General features: G+C 60.9%; 1 protein-coding gene across 3 annotated transcripts in view; it reads right to left on the bottom strand.

Annotated features, from left to right (window-relative positions):
• DGKQ (diacylglycerol kinase theta) overlaps window positions 1–9,212 on the bottom strand; it is a 12,671-nt gene extending 3,459 nt beyond the window's left edge. For 2 of the 3 annotated variants that reach the window (XM_047718557.1, XM_047718559.1), the window contains exons 1-15: window positions 8,821–9,212; window positions 6,108–6,187; window positions 5,395–5,494; window positions 4,926–5,011; window positions 4,690–4,815; window positions 4,084–4,237; window positions 3,931–4,005; window positions 3,709–3,809; window positions 3,388–3,626; window positions 3,203–3,293; window positions 3,056–3,110; window positions 2,868–2,929; window positions 2,352–2,502; window positions 1,955–1,993; window positions 1,268–1,383 (exon numbers count right to left, since the gene is read on the bottom strand). In XM_047718557.1, coding sequence (XP_047574513.1) covers window positions 1,268–1,383; window positions 1,955–1,993; window positions 2,352–2,502; window positions 2,868–2,929; window positions 3,056–3,110; window positions 3,203–3,293; window positions 3,388–3,626; window positions 3,709–3,809; window positions 3,931–4,005; window positions 4,084–4,237; window positions 4,690–4,815; window positions 4,926–5,011; window positions 5,395–5,494; window positions 6,108–6,187; window positions 8,821–9,100 — 1,755 coding nt within the window. In that variant the 5' untranslated portion in view covers window positions 9,101–9,212. The remainder of the gene's footprint in view (window positions 1–1,267; window positions 1,384–1,954; window positions 1,994–2,351; window positions 2,503–2,867; window positions 2,930–3,055; window positions 3,111–3,202; window positions 3,294–3,387; window positions 3,627–3,708; window positions 3,810–3,930; window positions 4,006–4,083; window positions 4,238–4,689; window positions 4,816–4,925; window positions 5,012–5,394; window positions 5,495–6,107; window positions 6,188–8,820) is intronic. The other variant, XM_047718558.1, reaches the window with a different exon arrangement.
• Window positions 9,213–14,159: the final 4,947 nt, after the last annotated feature.

The raw sequence follows: 14,159 nt of genomic DNA on the forward strand, positions 1-14,159 counted from the left end.
TCTCAAGGCCACCCCACAGGGGCAATGACAAGTGCTCCAACCCTGAGCCCATATAACCTGAGCCCACCTGCAGCTAGTCCCCCGCCCGAGGAAGGCACATATGTGCCCCAGGAGGAGATGAGCCTGGCCGGCCTGGAGCTCAGAGCATACAGGCCACGCCACCACCCACCGAGACCCTTGTGGCCAGACTGTGCCAACTGCCTGATCCACACAGCTGAGGCTGGACACCCACGTGGGAGTCCACATGCCCCTCCTGTAGCTCTCCGGGACCCTGCCCACCCTCAGCACAGCCAGCAGGACCAGCCAGGCTCACAGAGGGGCCCCTGCCTCCCATGGGCAGAAGTTCATCTCCCAATGAACAACCCCCAAAACGTGGGGCCCAGAGACAGCAGGTAGGAGGCTGAGGTCCCAGCAATGGTGAGGGTGGTGTGGGGTACCAGCATCCATTGGTGAGAGATGCTGGGTAACAGGCATGACTCAGCAACACCTCAAAGCCAAGGACTCACTCAGGGTGATGTGTGACTCGTGGGGCAGAGCTGCTTGCAGTCCCACACCCGCTCACCCCACAGCAGGGAGCTACCAGGAGAAAGTACACATTGGCACCGCCCACCAGGCTCTGCCTATCAGGGACCCCAACCTGCAGGGGCTGCATCCTCATCAGACAGCACGCTGACGCCTGGCTCAGGTGGGAAGGGGCAGCAAGGCCCAGGAGTCACCCCCCCAGTCCCCAACAGTGACCTCACCTACCCCCCAGTCCCCAACAGTGACCTCACCTACTCTTAATTCTGCTGCACCCAGACAGGGCTCCGGGGTCAGGGCTGGAGCAGCCACCAACACCTCAGGGGAAACCTTGGGGGCCAGCAGGGGTGAGGACCAGAGGCTGCTGGCAAAGGCACAGAGCGTAGGGTACGACCTGGGGCTCCAGCCCCTCACCCTGCCCCAACCCGCACAGTGTCCACCCCGGGACTGGGCTTATCCCACTTCACTCTTCCAGATGTGGTCCAAAGTCAGGGAGCCCCACCTCCGGGCCAGAGGTGTCCCAGGCCTCCCAAGCAGGGGTCCCAGTGACCCTCGAAAAGGCAAGGGCCTCCCAGGATGTGTGCATACACACAGCCCCTAGGAGGCAGCCATGGCAGGATAGGAACTGCAGCTCGCAGTCCTCCACCCGTCAGCCATGGTACAGGCCTGTTGCCCCCAGATCTCAGAATCCTCCCAGGCTATGAACCGTGTGTTAGACAAACCAGTGTCCCTGATGGCACCCACTCACCAGCACGTCTGGGAGCACCAGGGCAGTGAGCGGCCGGCCGTGCACAGCTGTGTCCCTGACCAGCATGTAGAGCCGCTCGGCCTCCGCGAAGCAGGCCACGTCCAGCACCACGGCACCTGCAGCACGGGGACTGTGAGCTCAGACTGTGGCCTCCCTCATCCTGCTGCCAGAAAGGACCCTGGGTCTGGCCATCCAATGGCAGCCATGTGATGCAGGACCACCAGCCCCGTGGAGCCTTTGAGGGTGACCAAGCTCAGAGACAGGACACAGAGATGGACAAAAGAGGGCAGCGTGGCAGAGCACACCCTCACCCCAGGGCCTGGGAGGAACACCCCCACAAGAATGGAGGATACTGATTGCTGGGGAGCCCCAGAAGGCATTTGGGGCTCATGGGAATAGCCTCCCGCTTCTGGGCAGATTTGCAGTCTCCCAAGAAAAGAAAGATGCAAACCCAAGGGCAGAACAGGTTTTTGAGAAAAGTCCTCTGCAACTCAATCACATTTTAGCAAAAGTATGATAGCTGGGACCCAGGGGAAAAAACCACAAATGGGTCCCTCCCACAAGGTTCCCCCAGAAAAAGGTCAGGTCCTAAACAAAATGGAAACACTGAATACGGAGGTAAGAAGGGCAAGCCTTTCCACCTAACTCCAGAGCCCAATCTGACCATGCCCTACAGCAGCGGCTCACCTTGGGAGGAGTAGACGTGACTCACGGACACCAGGCCAGCTGCGAAGATAGGCTGCGGTCAGGGGAGGTGCTCGGCCCCAGGCCCTGCCCAGCCTTGGAGGCCAACCCTGCTGCTCCCGTTTGCAGGTGGTTCCCACAACCCAGGAGGGGCAGCTCCCCCAGCATGTCCCTCCCCAACTCAGAGCAAAAGGCAGAGGCTGGACCTCTGGGGTCTCAGAAGCCCCTTGGAGGAGGTGAGCACTGTGGGCCCTGGAGGCGAGGAAAGAGACCCAACGAGTGGGAACCAGCTCAGATACCGTGTGGCGGGGGAGGAGCAGAGGAGAGCCAGCCCTCACGTTCTGCTCTCAGAACCCGTCCCCTCCTCCCCCTGCTCCCCGGTCAGCCCAGGCAGTCATACCTTTGGTGGCCACAGCCTCATCCAGCAGGCTGCCATACTCCTGGGCAGACAGCCCAAAAGGCAGGCCAGCAACATACAGGGAGACACGGGGGGCCACAGCTCTGCTCTCAGCCACATAGAACCGTGTCTGGGTCATCTGTCGCAGGGACGTCTGTGGGGAGGTAGGACCCGGAGCAGAGCACTCAGGGAGGGCACCACGGTTCCCGGCCCCTCCACCCTCCGTATAGAAAGACTTCCCAGACTGAACCACACTGAGACGAGACAGAAAAGGAAACACAGGCTTCCTCCCTCGGGACAATCCCCTCAACTCTCCTCAGGGAGCCCCAGGGAGTGGGGTCTGGGGCTCAAAACGCCACCTTCGAGAGAACAGTGACATGAGCAAGCAGACAGACCCGCCCGGCCCAGGAGGGCTGGCACTGGCACATAGGGTCCTGGGGACAGGCTCCCTCGCTGGGAGGCAGCAGCCATGGCCAAAGGCTGGTGACTCTGTGGGGACAAGCATTCACACCAAATGACCTGCCGGATATCACGAAGCCGGGCGAGCAAGGGCTCCTCATCCTCCAGCACCGTCCGCTGGACTGCAAGAATGACAGGCAAGTCCCGTGGGCACCAGGTGCCACTCCCACATCTGCAAGCAGCTGCCCCGAAGACCTCAGGGCACCCCGGGGCAGATCAGGGACCCTTGACCACAGGCTACCGCTCACCTTGCCGGCTGCCCATGAGTACCTCCTCCAGCTGGAAGCTCTCCGGACCCTCAGCCTGTGGGGGGTGGAGGTCACAGCGTCAGGCCTAGAGCTCCAGCTCCTCCAGGTCTTCCACCAGGCCAGCCAGGACCACAGTGGCTTACACACCTGACGGCCGAGCAGCAGGAGAGCCTCCAGCACCACGGTCCGGGCTGTGCTCCGTGGGGTCACACGGATGGACACGTAGGCGACACCCACCCTGCAGGGAACAATCTCAGGAGCTCAGGTAACATGCCCCCACCCCACCCCCCAGCTCCCGCCGGCAGACCCTGGGCCTGGGGCCTGGGTCTCACTTGAGCCAGGCAGGGTAGATCTTCAGGTCTTCCTGGGTGTGGGGCAGAGCACGGAGGATCCAGGCCTCGGGGGCGGCCTCTCGGGATCCCGGGCCTCTGCTGCCCTCCTCCTCTGCACTCCCTCCGGCCCGGGTCCTGCCCCGGGTCCCCATGTCCATGGTGGGGACAGATGGGGGAAGGGCCTGCAGCTCGAAGTCGCAAGGGTCCTCCATGACATAGTAAGCCCGAAGTGCTGCCTCCTGCAGTGGGGCGGAGGAGGGCAGATGTAGACACCAGCCACATAGCTCCCCAGGAAGGTGCCCTGCAGGGGCTCCCTCTTACCAGCATCTCCTGACTCCTGGCCTGGCGGGGGACAGAGATAACACGAAAGTGGTTTCTCTGCAGAGCATCGTTGCCATCAAAGATCTTCAGGGTCTGTTTGCCTGGGTCAGAGAGAAGTGAATGTGGGTCACCGGAGTGGGGTCTGGGCTGGGGACAGGACGGGGGATAGGGTGAGGGATGAGGGGACCAGGTTGCAGGCCACAATGGCTAGGAGGTACTCACTGGACTCCGGGGCCAGGACCTCTCTGCCCAGCCCAGCAGGGGCACTTCCGTCCGCACCATCATCCCCCTCACCTGCCGGAGGGGCACAGCTGACCTCCTACCCAAGCCAACCCCCAGCCCACACACCCAGCCCCAGCACAGCCCCTCACTCACCTTGCTCTGGGGCCGCGCTCTCAGAGATGCGGAAACAGTGCATCTTACTGAAGTTTCGGGACAGCAGGCGCACGCACACGGGCGGGAGGACCATGGTGCGCAAGCGCCCAAACGTGCACTCCGGGGCAAGCGCCGCGGAGCAGACCGAGTGGGCCTACAGATGGGAGCATGGGCTGGCTGTCAGCCACTCTGCAGGGGCCCACACTGGGCTGATGGCCCCTGACCAGGCCACGGCGGGGCACACAGACGGGTGGCGCTACCCTCAGACCAGAAGGATCCCTGACTCTGTACAATGGGGACCTTCCCCAGCCCTGACACACTGCGATGCAGATGGGTGAGCACGGAAGGATGCGCCGCACCTGCTCTCAGGACCTCCAACCTACTTTCCAAAGGGATAATATATCCATTCTGCCCCACCCCCCAGGACTATGACACCCCACCCCCAGGAACTGCCCATCCCCTCCCTGCCCACCAGGAACTCCACCATCCCATTCTGCCCCTCAGGACACCCCCACCTCGCAAAGCCCCACCTGCATGCCAAACCCCCTCCCCCACAAAGCCCCACCTGCACCCCCTCCCACCTGCCGGCAAAGCGCAAAACCCCACCTGCACGCCGCACCACTCGCAGCGCAGGCCCGCCAGCACATCCGAGGAGCCGCATGTCTTCCTGCAGACCTCACAGCGCGCACCAGAGGGCAGGTTCCCCTCCCGCCAGTGGTGGTGGTGCGTGTCCTGTGGAGGGAGCCTATCCTGGCTCAGCCAGCCCCCAGCAACACCACCTCTCCCCCCCCCTGCCCCCCTGCCCGCCCCCAAGGCTCAGGCCTCTGGCCCTGTGCACTCACGTGGTCCCGGTGCCCATCCCAGTGGCACTGGCGGCAGTCGCTGCAGGCGAAGGGCACACAGTCGGGGTGAACGTGCAGCTCACACACTGGGGGGCGGGCAGGGTTAAGGGCCTCTCGCCTCTCCCCACAGCCCTGCCCCCTTCTCTTGGGCAGCGCTGCCAAGGCCGGTTCCCTGCACATCCCAGCCACACTTCCTGGACTCTTCCTCGAGCGCACAGTAGGGGCCCCTCCCCTCAGGGGACAGGAGCCGGCTACCCATTGCTCCCCGTCTTCTGGCCCCCGGCACCTGCTTCCCCATGAGGGCAGCTTGAGAGTCCACAAACACATCCCCCCTCATGGGCGCCCAGGGCACCACCCCACCTCCTGCCCAGCCGCCTGGCCACAGCAGGGTGTGGGCCCCCTGGGCAGCAGAGACCAGGACCCTGGTGAGGGCTCAGACCGCGGGGCGGCCAGGCGGGCTGGGCAGTACCTTCACAGCGGAGCGCGGGGGCCTCCAGGGCCTTGCGGCACACGGCGCAGAACTTGCGCTTGTAGAAGCCCCGCGGGCCGAAGCAGTGGGCCACAGGGACCTGCAGGGAGCAGAGCTCCCCCTCAGCCTGGGGCCCACCTGATAGCACCCAGCCAGCGCCAGCAGGCCTCGTCTTCTGCAGCCCAGAGAGCCCTGCGGTGCCCCCCAAATCCTCCCCTGCCCCTCTGTGCCCCTGGGGGCCCTGCTGGAACTGCCCACTCTCCTCAGAGTCCCCCAGGCTGGGCTGCCCCTCCTGCAGGGAGCCCCCTGCTGGTTCTTCCCCGGGCCTGATTCAGCTGTGCGGGTCCAGGAAGCCTGGGCGCTGGCTGCTTCCTCCAGGCCTCTTCCCTGCCCCCGTGATACATCCGGGGCAAGCTGGATGAAACACTCATGGGCAGAGGCCCACCAACAGGCAGGAGCAGGAGTGCTGATGTCAGGGACCCCAGAGGAGGAGGGATCAAAATCAGCAGGAGGTGAGGCCTGGCTACTGTCCTGGGAGGGGCTCACACACAGGGACTTGGGACATGGTCAGCATCCTGGAGACCCAAGGCAGCACATAGGAGCACTCCTGCACCATCCACCCAGACAGACTGACTCAGCCCAGCACCTGCCATGAGAGCTCGCTCCCCCAAGCACCCCCCACCCCACCCCCTGCCCCATCCCACCATACGCACTCGGACCAGGCTGGGCGCCACACCCGTACAGGGTGTCTTCACGTGCTTCAGGCACTTCTCGTGGGACATGAAGTTGCAGACTATGGAATGAGAGCAGCATGAGTTGGCCCCTGTCCGAACCAAGCATCAGGAGACCCCAGGCTTTGGCATGCAGAAGGGAGGCCGTGGCCAGCAGGAGCACCAGGGGCCACGGCCAGCTGCCCACATTCTGCGGGGGCAGTGCACCTCTCACAGTGGGCCCACTCTGCCAGAGCTGAGGGGGAGTCAGCGTGGGGTGAATCCCTGCATCCCCCGCCCCACTCCAACCCAGCAGTGAGTGATGGGGAAAGTGACTCCTGCCATCCCCACTATCGTGGGGGCAAAGGGAGGACATGGCCACAGCATCCCCCCACATGGACACCCTAATCCACTGTGCCACCCCACCTCTCATCCGTAGAAAGCCCAGAGTGGGGATGCTGCTGTGTCCCAGGGTCTTGAGAATGGCCCCTACCCCTTGCACAAGGGGGCCCACTCCTATCTGTTGGCCCTGAGGTGCAGGCAGGTAAGTGGACATCTCCCCCCAGACCAGCAGCACCAAGAACATCCTTCCCCCTCTCCCCCACAACTCTGAAGACCCCCTGACCACCCCTCCCATGTGCTGTGTGCCTGTTGAGACCAGAGCCAGTCTGTGATGGTCTAGGACCTCCTGAGGCTGGCAGCGTAGGGGGTGGCCAGCCCAGGGATGGCCGCACCTGCTCCCACCCAGAGGGATAGACAGCCCAGAGGTTCTAAAGGCAGTGAGTACTCCGACATAGGCTGTGTTTCCAAGGGCCTCCTGTCCTGGGATGCAGGCCTCTAAGAAGAGAGGCCTGGAGAGTCCAGCCACACTGAGGCCCAGAGAAAAGATTGGGGGGAGGGGTGCAAGAGGCCTAGGGAGGGGCAGGGGACCTGGGCCGGGCCCCTCTGGGGTGGGATGGGTTGGACAAGGCAGCTGGAGGCTGGGAAGTGGGCAGGTGGCAGAAGGACTCACTCTCCAACATAGCGCTTGGTGAAAAGTATGAGCAAGGGGCCTTGAGGCAGCCCCATACTACCCACTGAAGCCCTACCCACCCGTCCCTAGGAGGAGGACACAGACAGGTCCTCCACAGGCTAACAAGGACAGCCCTGAGGCCTTACCTTCAAAAAAACTACAGTAGGCTGGGGTCAGATGGAGTAAGTGGGGAGGCACAGAGGAAGGGTGAGCACTCTGGCTAGCTTCCCCTCCAAGGCACCCAGACTAGCTCTGTCCCGGAAGGCAGCAGCTGCAGGCAGGTGGCGCCCAGCTCCTCTGGCCCACGGAGATAGTGCCTGATCACCCCACACCCCACATCCTGGGTACTCCCTGGCAGGGAAGGAGGCTCTTCCTCCCACACCCTTGTCAGGCCCCTCTGCCGGCCAAGATTACGAGCCCCTTCTCCAGAGGTGGGGAGCACGTCCACACAGCTGTCCAGGGATGGCCTCCACGTCATCCCCCAAGCCCAGCCCCTTTCCATGAGCTGCTTTGCCCTTTAGACCCAGAGCCCCACCTGCAGGAGGTCATAGCACTGAGGAGGACCTGGAGTCTAGCCTTAGACTTGGAGCCCTGCCTTCACCACCCCTCACCTGTGCAGGGATCCTGGGTTCAACCTCAGACCTGGAGCCCTGCACTTACCATCTCTCACCTCTCACCTGTGCAGAGGTCCTGCGTCTAGCCTCAGACCTAAAGCTGACTCAGCCTGCACAAGCACTGCTCCTCCCTCAGGTGAGCCAGTTGGCATGGGACAAGATAAGACAGTGCAGTGTTTCTGAAGATCTAGGGGTGACTTGCCCCATGCCAGCTGGCCAGACTACCTGGTGTTGCACTAGGGAGTCAGCTCAACCATGCCATTTTCTTGGGCAGAAGGCATCCCGCCTGAGAGACCCAGCCTCCTCCATCCAGACCTGGTTAAGCCTTCTCTGTAAACTTTGGTCTAAGTGGTCCCTCTGTCCCCAGAGCCAAAAGCCTGTCTCCATCAGTGGAGCAAAGGGTCCCCACATGCCTGGGCAGCTGTGGTCCTCAGGGCCTACCCACCTGTCCTGACAGAGGAAGCAGGACTACAAGAAAGCAGACCTGTGAAACTTGTGCCCTCGATGTCCGGACAATGAGGGAGGGCCTCCTGGCCCAGGCAGCCAGCTTGGCAGCTAGGTGCCAGCCCTGTTGGGGCATGCCGCACTTGGCCCTTGTGGGTAGCAGTGTGCACGCAGGGCAAGAAAAGGCCCAGCACTAGGGCACAGGATCCTACCAGCAGCCCCGACCAGCCCTGCCTGACCACAGTGCTGCCTCCTTGCTGCCCCAGCTACAGGGAGTGAGGAGCCTAGAGTAAGTGAGGAGTCCCACCTGCTTAGGGGACCCTGAACTCATCTCCCAGTCACTACACCTGCTCCACAACGCCCACAGTACTCTTCCCTCACTGAATCCCAAGCCCAATGAAGGAGCCCAGGGAGCAGTTTTTTCCTGAGGCCCACAGTCCTGGGGGAAGACACCTGGTGCCCCCAACCCCCTGAAAGAGCCAGTGCTTATCGCCTCCCCGGAGAGGGTCTGCGGCCAGCACACTCCTGCCCCGGGGGGCAAGCGGCTCTGTCCTGAGGAGCCCACTGCTGGGAATGCAGAGGTCAGAGGGGAGGAGCCCATTCTGGGCCAAGGGCTGGGGTCTGTGATGGGGTCGCAGGCGCTCACCGTCGCAGAGGAAGCCGGCCAACCCCCAGATGAAGTCGGAGCAGAGGTGGCAGAAGGTGGGCTTTGTGAGCGTCACCTTTCGGAAGCTGTGGCCAGACGCGGCGGGGTCTGGGGTCCTGGCGCCCGCCAGCTCCGGGACAGACCCCGACCCCGGCCCCGGCCCCGGTCCCGGGCGCGCACGGCCTCTGCCGCCTAGCTCGGGGCTGGAGGCCGGGCTGCCCGGGCGCGGCGAGCTACCGCCAAGCCAGGCACGGGCCTGGGGCTCGGCCGCCGCCGCCATCCCTGCCCGGGCGGCCCGACCGCGGCGGCTGGCGAGAGCCGGGTCCGCGCCGCGGGTGAGAGGGGGTGCCGCCTCCCCACCGACCCCGCCGTCTGCGCCGGGCTTCCGACTGCGCCCGCCGCCACTGCGCAGGCGCATGCTCAGGGGCGGGGGCCTTGGAGCTGGGGGGCGGGGCCTTGGCTGGGGCGGTGGGCCTTCTGGGGCGGGGCCTGGGGCGACGGGGCGGGGCCTGGGATGGGACCTACCGGAGGTGGAAAACCTGCGGGCGGGCCTGCGGACCCGGGGTCTGAGCCGTGGCCTAGTGAGGGACAGCTTGGGGAGGCCTGGAGGGCAGGGGGATGGGCCTGGCCTTCGGCCGACAGACTGCGCCCGGAATCCGGACCGGGTTCCCCGCACGCAGCCTCCCGACGACTCTGGCACCGGGCGTTTGCACCTGCGGCGCCCAGACCCGCGCCTGCGCAGACAGACACCTCCCACGCAACACTGGATCCCGCGGGTGGTTCGCGGTTGCACTGGGAGGCCCTGCGAACGCAGGGCACATCCCAGGGACCCGAGGGTGGGGTCGGGAACCAAGGCCCGCCTCCCCTGCATGCCCCAACCAGTCGTGTGTGACAGCCGGGTGCGCTGTGTTTTCGCAAGCGTGGGCCCTGCCTTACCCCGAGTACCCTCAGGCCCGGCCCCTGTCCTCACCACAGATGGGGACGTCATGAGGGTCTTGCTCAGCAGTAGCCAGGACCTGCATTTCCCCCTCCCCATGCCAACGTTGCTGCCCTGCCTGTTAACTGATGGTGCTCCCTCCTATCAGCTCTCTCTTGGGAAGCTAGAGGGGCCAGCATCCCTCCCTCCAGGTCATGGCCTAGTGTTCCCATCAGGGCCTGGCCTGTCCAACGTCGCTCCCCCCCTCCTCGACACCCCCCCCCCCCCCCCCCCCCGCTAGGAAAACCCACCACCACCCACTCCCGGGGAAGGCAGTGAGTTCTGCCAGCCAGCCCTGCAGAAATGTCTGGCTTCAGAAGGGACAACCACAGCGCACACAGCTTTGTTTTGTCCAGGCGGTGCTGGGGACATGTGGGGGACGTGCTCACAAAGGTCACCCTGACCCCGTTGTCTGCCAGAAATCACTCCAGGGTCCCTCCTTCTGTGGGCCTGAGCGCAAATTGCCATGCATGTGGCCAAAATGGGCATCATGGGCCAAGGGTGTTCTTGGGGGACCCAGAAGGGACAAGCAGGGCTGCAGGGAGAGGTTGGCTCCTGTAGGGGTGGAGAAGGGTAGAGTCCCAGGGTCCCAGAGGAGAAAAACCGGGTGAGGGATGCAACCAGGGGAGAATAATGTCCAGAGTGGGGGTGGGGAGCGATGACCAAAAGGCCAGGAAGGCAATGCCCTGGAAGTGTGTTGGGCCTGCTGGGAGGGCCTGTGGAGTGAGAGACAGTTGCAGTGCCTTGTTTTGCTGAGGGGGATTCCAGGTGTGGACAGCAGAGGGAGAGAGACAAGCTGTCTCTGCGGGAGACCGGGTCCTGAGAAGGCGGCAGGACTCTCACCCTCATTCCCAGGACGGTTCTTCACTGTCTGGAAACCACTCACTGCACACCCAGAGCATTGATTGGGCTGGCATGTCTGCCCTCCTGGAGCTGAGTTCTGGGGTTGACAGACAACAAACTGAAAAATAAAGAAGCAAGCCACTTAATGTCTTAGTACCAGGCATGGATGGAGGGAGCCAGGCCTGAGTGCCCAGGAGGAGCTGGGCTGTGGGCAGCAGGAAAACATCCAAGCATGGGGAAACAGAGAGAGTGCAAAGGCCCTGGGGCCACTCCTTTCTCCTTGTCTTCTCAGCACCCTCATTCTGGCTTCAACCCACCCAGCTACCTGAACCTGCCCTCAGCCAGGCCACAAGTCACAGGTGAGGACCAGGCCCCAGGACCAATGTGCCTCCTGGCCCTGGGAGGGTTATAATCTAGCCATGGTGCCTGAGAAGGGGCAGGTTTCTATGGAAGACCACTTGGCACCATACAAACTATAGCTGACTTCTTAGGAAACAGGACCACGGACATATCTCTCCATGTGTGAGAAAGTGGGGAGCAGGGGAAACACCTGGAGAAGGGTTACCACATGTCCATTTCTGCAGAAACCTAACTCTGCTCTCTGATGCAGTGTGCCAACGGAAATGGCAGACACACTGCTGTCAAACCTTCCACAAACTTCTTGGGACCCCTACCAGAATAGCTAGCAGCTTCTAGCTGATGGCTGAAAACATCTGTGCCTGGAGCATGGCGCTGCTCGAGGATCTGGGTGGCCCACTTCATGCCCATGCTACCACAGAAAGCTTTGGGTCTACAGGCCGTACCCTCCCCTTCTCTCCCCTCGAAGTCTCAGTAAGCTCAGGCGCCCCAACACAACACAAGCCAGCCACAGGCTGGGGGCCTTGAACAATGTGTACTTCTCAAAGTTCTGGAGGCTGCAAGTCTGAGGTCAGGGTGGCTCTCAGTCACGTTCTGTGTGGGGGACTCATCTTCATTTGCAGATGGGCCTTCTCGCTTGGCTCCTCACACGGCAGCAGAGAGACAGAGAGAACAAGCTATCTGGTGTCCCTTTTCACAAGGGCACTAACCCCATCCCGTGCTCTTGACCCCCAAAGGCCCCACCTCCAAACGCCATCCACAGGGGTAGAGTTTCAATACATGAATTAGTGACAGAATCCTTGCCTGTTGTCCAAGTCCCTTGGCTCGTGGTACTCGGTTACAGGGAGCCTGGCAGACTCGCACGGAAACCGGCCAGCTGGGCATTGTTCGCTGGGGGCCTCTGACGCCCGCGCTCTGCTCTGAGTGCCGTGGGTGGGTCCCTTTGCTCCTGGAGCACGCTCAGTGCACATTAGCAGCCGCACCACGGCTTCTCTCTGCTGTGGACATGCTTGTGTGCTGGAGCCAGACTTCGGTTGTTAGGAAACACGCTTCCAGGAGCTCTGGTCTGTGTGTGCACACGTCCACTGGAGAAACCTTGCTGGGCCATAGGACATGCTGTGACCACCTCTAGAAGATAATCCCAAAGAAAAATAGACCCACGCACAAAAATAAAAATGTGTATGTCCACTGGCAACGTAGGAAATTTCTCTCCGTGCACTAGTGTGACAACTAATGGTCTCAGAGTTGCAGCCTTTCTGGGAGGCTGTGGTCTGGTTTCCACTTCTGTCCCTTGGGGGCAAGGCAGTCACCAGACCCTTATCGCAGATCCACCTGCCACCCGCAGCTCAGCTCGTAAGGCCCCGTTTGTTTGTGACTCCATCATTTTTCTAGTGAGCATCTTGTCTTTATTGATTTGTAGTTTTCAAGCTCTAGAGATGATTGATTTGTCAACAACAGTCCATTCTCACCGTCCATGGCTGCTGCACTCTGGAGCCATGAATACACAGCCCGGGCTCCTGGGGGGGAAGACAGGGTCAGCTTCCTGGAAGCCACTGGTCACAACAGAACCGTGTGTCATGTGGCTTCTATCTGAAGTCCCCTTACTGACTCTGCTGTTGGCTCATCAAGGAACCAGTGGCCAGCATCGCCATGCCTCAAGCCTGAACAAAACCCGCCCCACCCACAGTTTCCTCCGTGGGCCCATCGCAGCCTCTGGCATGTAGAGCCCTGGGTGGGACTCCAGCACCACGTGGGGGTTGGGGGGCGCATTTTCAGCCACGGAGTCACTGCCAAAAGCACGAAAATGCAGGACATGGGGTATTAGACAGACAACAGACAGGACACTGGTTTCCAGGACGAGCCGAACCGAGAAGGTAGGGCGCTGCCTCCTCCTGTCTCCGCCAGGGACATCGGGTCCTGCTCTATCCTCGCTGCTCTGGCCACATCCCCGAATGACCATGGACACTGTGGGCTTACAAAGGGTTTAGCGAGCAGATGAATTCGCGATTCCAAGATCCGTGAATACTGAAGTTTCCTGGGTCAGCGCCACCTCCTCCACACCAGGACAGTCCTGTCGCTCTCCTGTGGCTCTGGGTGAACAGGCCTTCTTAAGCCTTCATCTCATCCAACTGATCAGCCTTTCCTTGCTAGGGAGGGCCTTTGCGTCCTGTTCAAGAGCCTGTAGGCCCTGAGGCCACAGAAATGCTGCTGGGTTCACAGTTCCATCTCCCGAAGCTGCCAGGCCTATCTTGGCAGTGTGGGTGATGCAGTATCCCATCTTGGCAACCCACAGCCTCTCTCTTTAAGAAAGAATGCAAGTCATCATAGAATTAGATACAAATGTATTCAAAAGGAGAAAGGAAATCATAATATTCTTAAAAACTGACCAATACCAGAAACACCACAAAATCCAGAAAATACCATAATTTTTATCATAGCTGCATGGTACGCCACTAGAATAAATTTTTCATCTACATGTTTTTATTGTCTCTTCTTTTTTTTTTTTAAAGATTTTATTTATTTATTTAACAGACGGAGATCACAAGTAGGCAGAGAAGCAGGCAGAGAGAGAGGAGGAAGCAGACTCCCTGATGAGCAGAGAGCCCGATGCGGGGCTTGATCCCAGGACCCTGAGATCATGACCCGAGCTGAAGGCAGAGGCTTTAACCCACTGAGCCACCCAATGCCCCTTATTGTCTCTTCTTATAACAATTTTTCAATATTATTTTCCAGGGAGAAAAGAGAAGAAGAACTTAGCGTCTCTAACAAGGTTGATTGAAAACAACCTTTCATGGCTTCAACCCTTCATGGCTGCTAGGTCACCAAAGTCCTCACTTGGGCACTCATTACTCATAACTCCTATCTAGCTAAGACTGCTGTCAGATTTGGAGAGAACTTTGACAAATTCGTTTCGTTTATAAGCTGGAAAGTCTGGGGCACTTCATTTTCTCGTGCTATGACTAATCTCAAATGTCCTTACGGATCTCATGAACCTTCTTACGTCATGTCCTTGTCACATTGGCTCTCAGCGTTCTCCATTATCTTGCTGATGTCAGCATTTCCTGTTAAATCGGCAGAATGTTTAATCCTGTTCCAAAAGTTCATGTGATTCACTCCTTTTGGTTAGTTGCCACGCTGTTCCTGGAAGCTGTCCTCTGTGCCA

This window comes from Lutra lutra, chromosome 2 (genome assembly GCF_902655055.1).
Source record: "Lutra lutra chromosome 2, mLutLut1.2, whole genome shotgun sequence".
Taxonomy (NCBI): domain Eukaryota; kingdom Metazoa; phylum Chordata; class Mammalia; order Carnivora; family Mustelidae; genus Lutra; species Lutra lutra.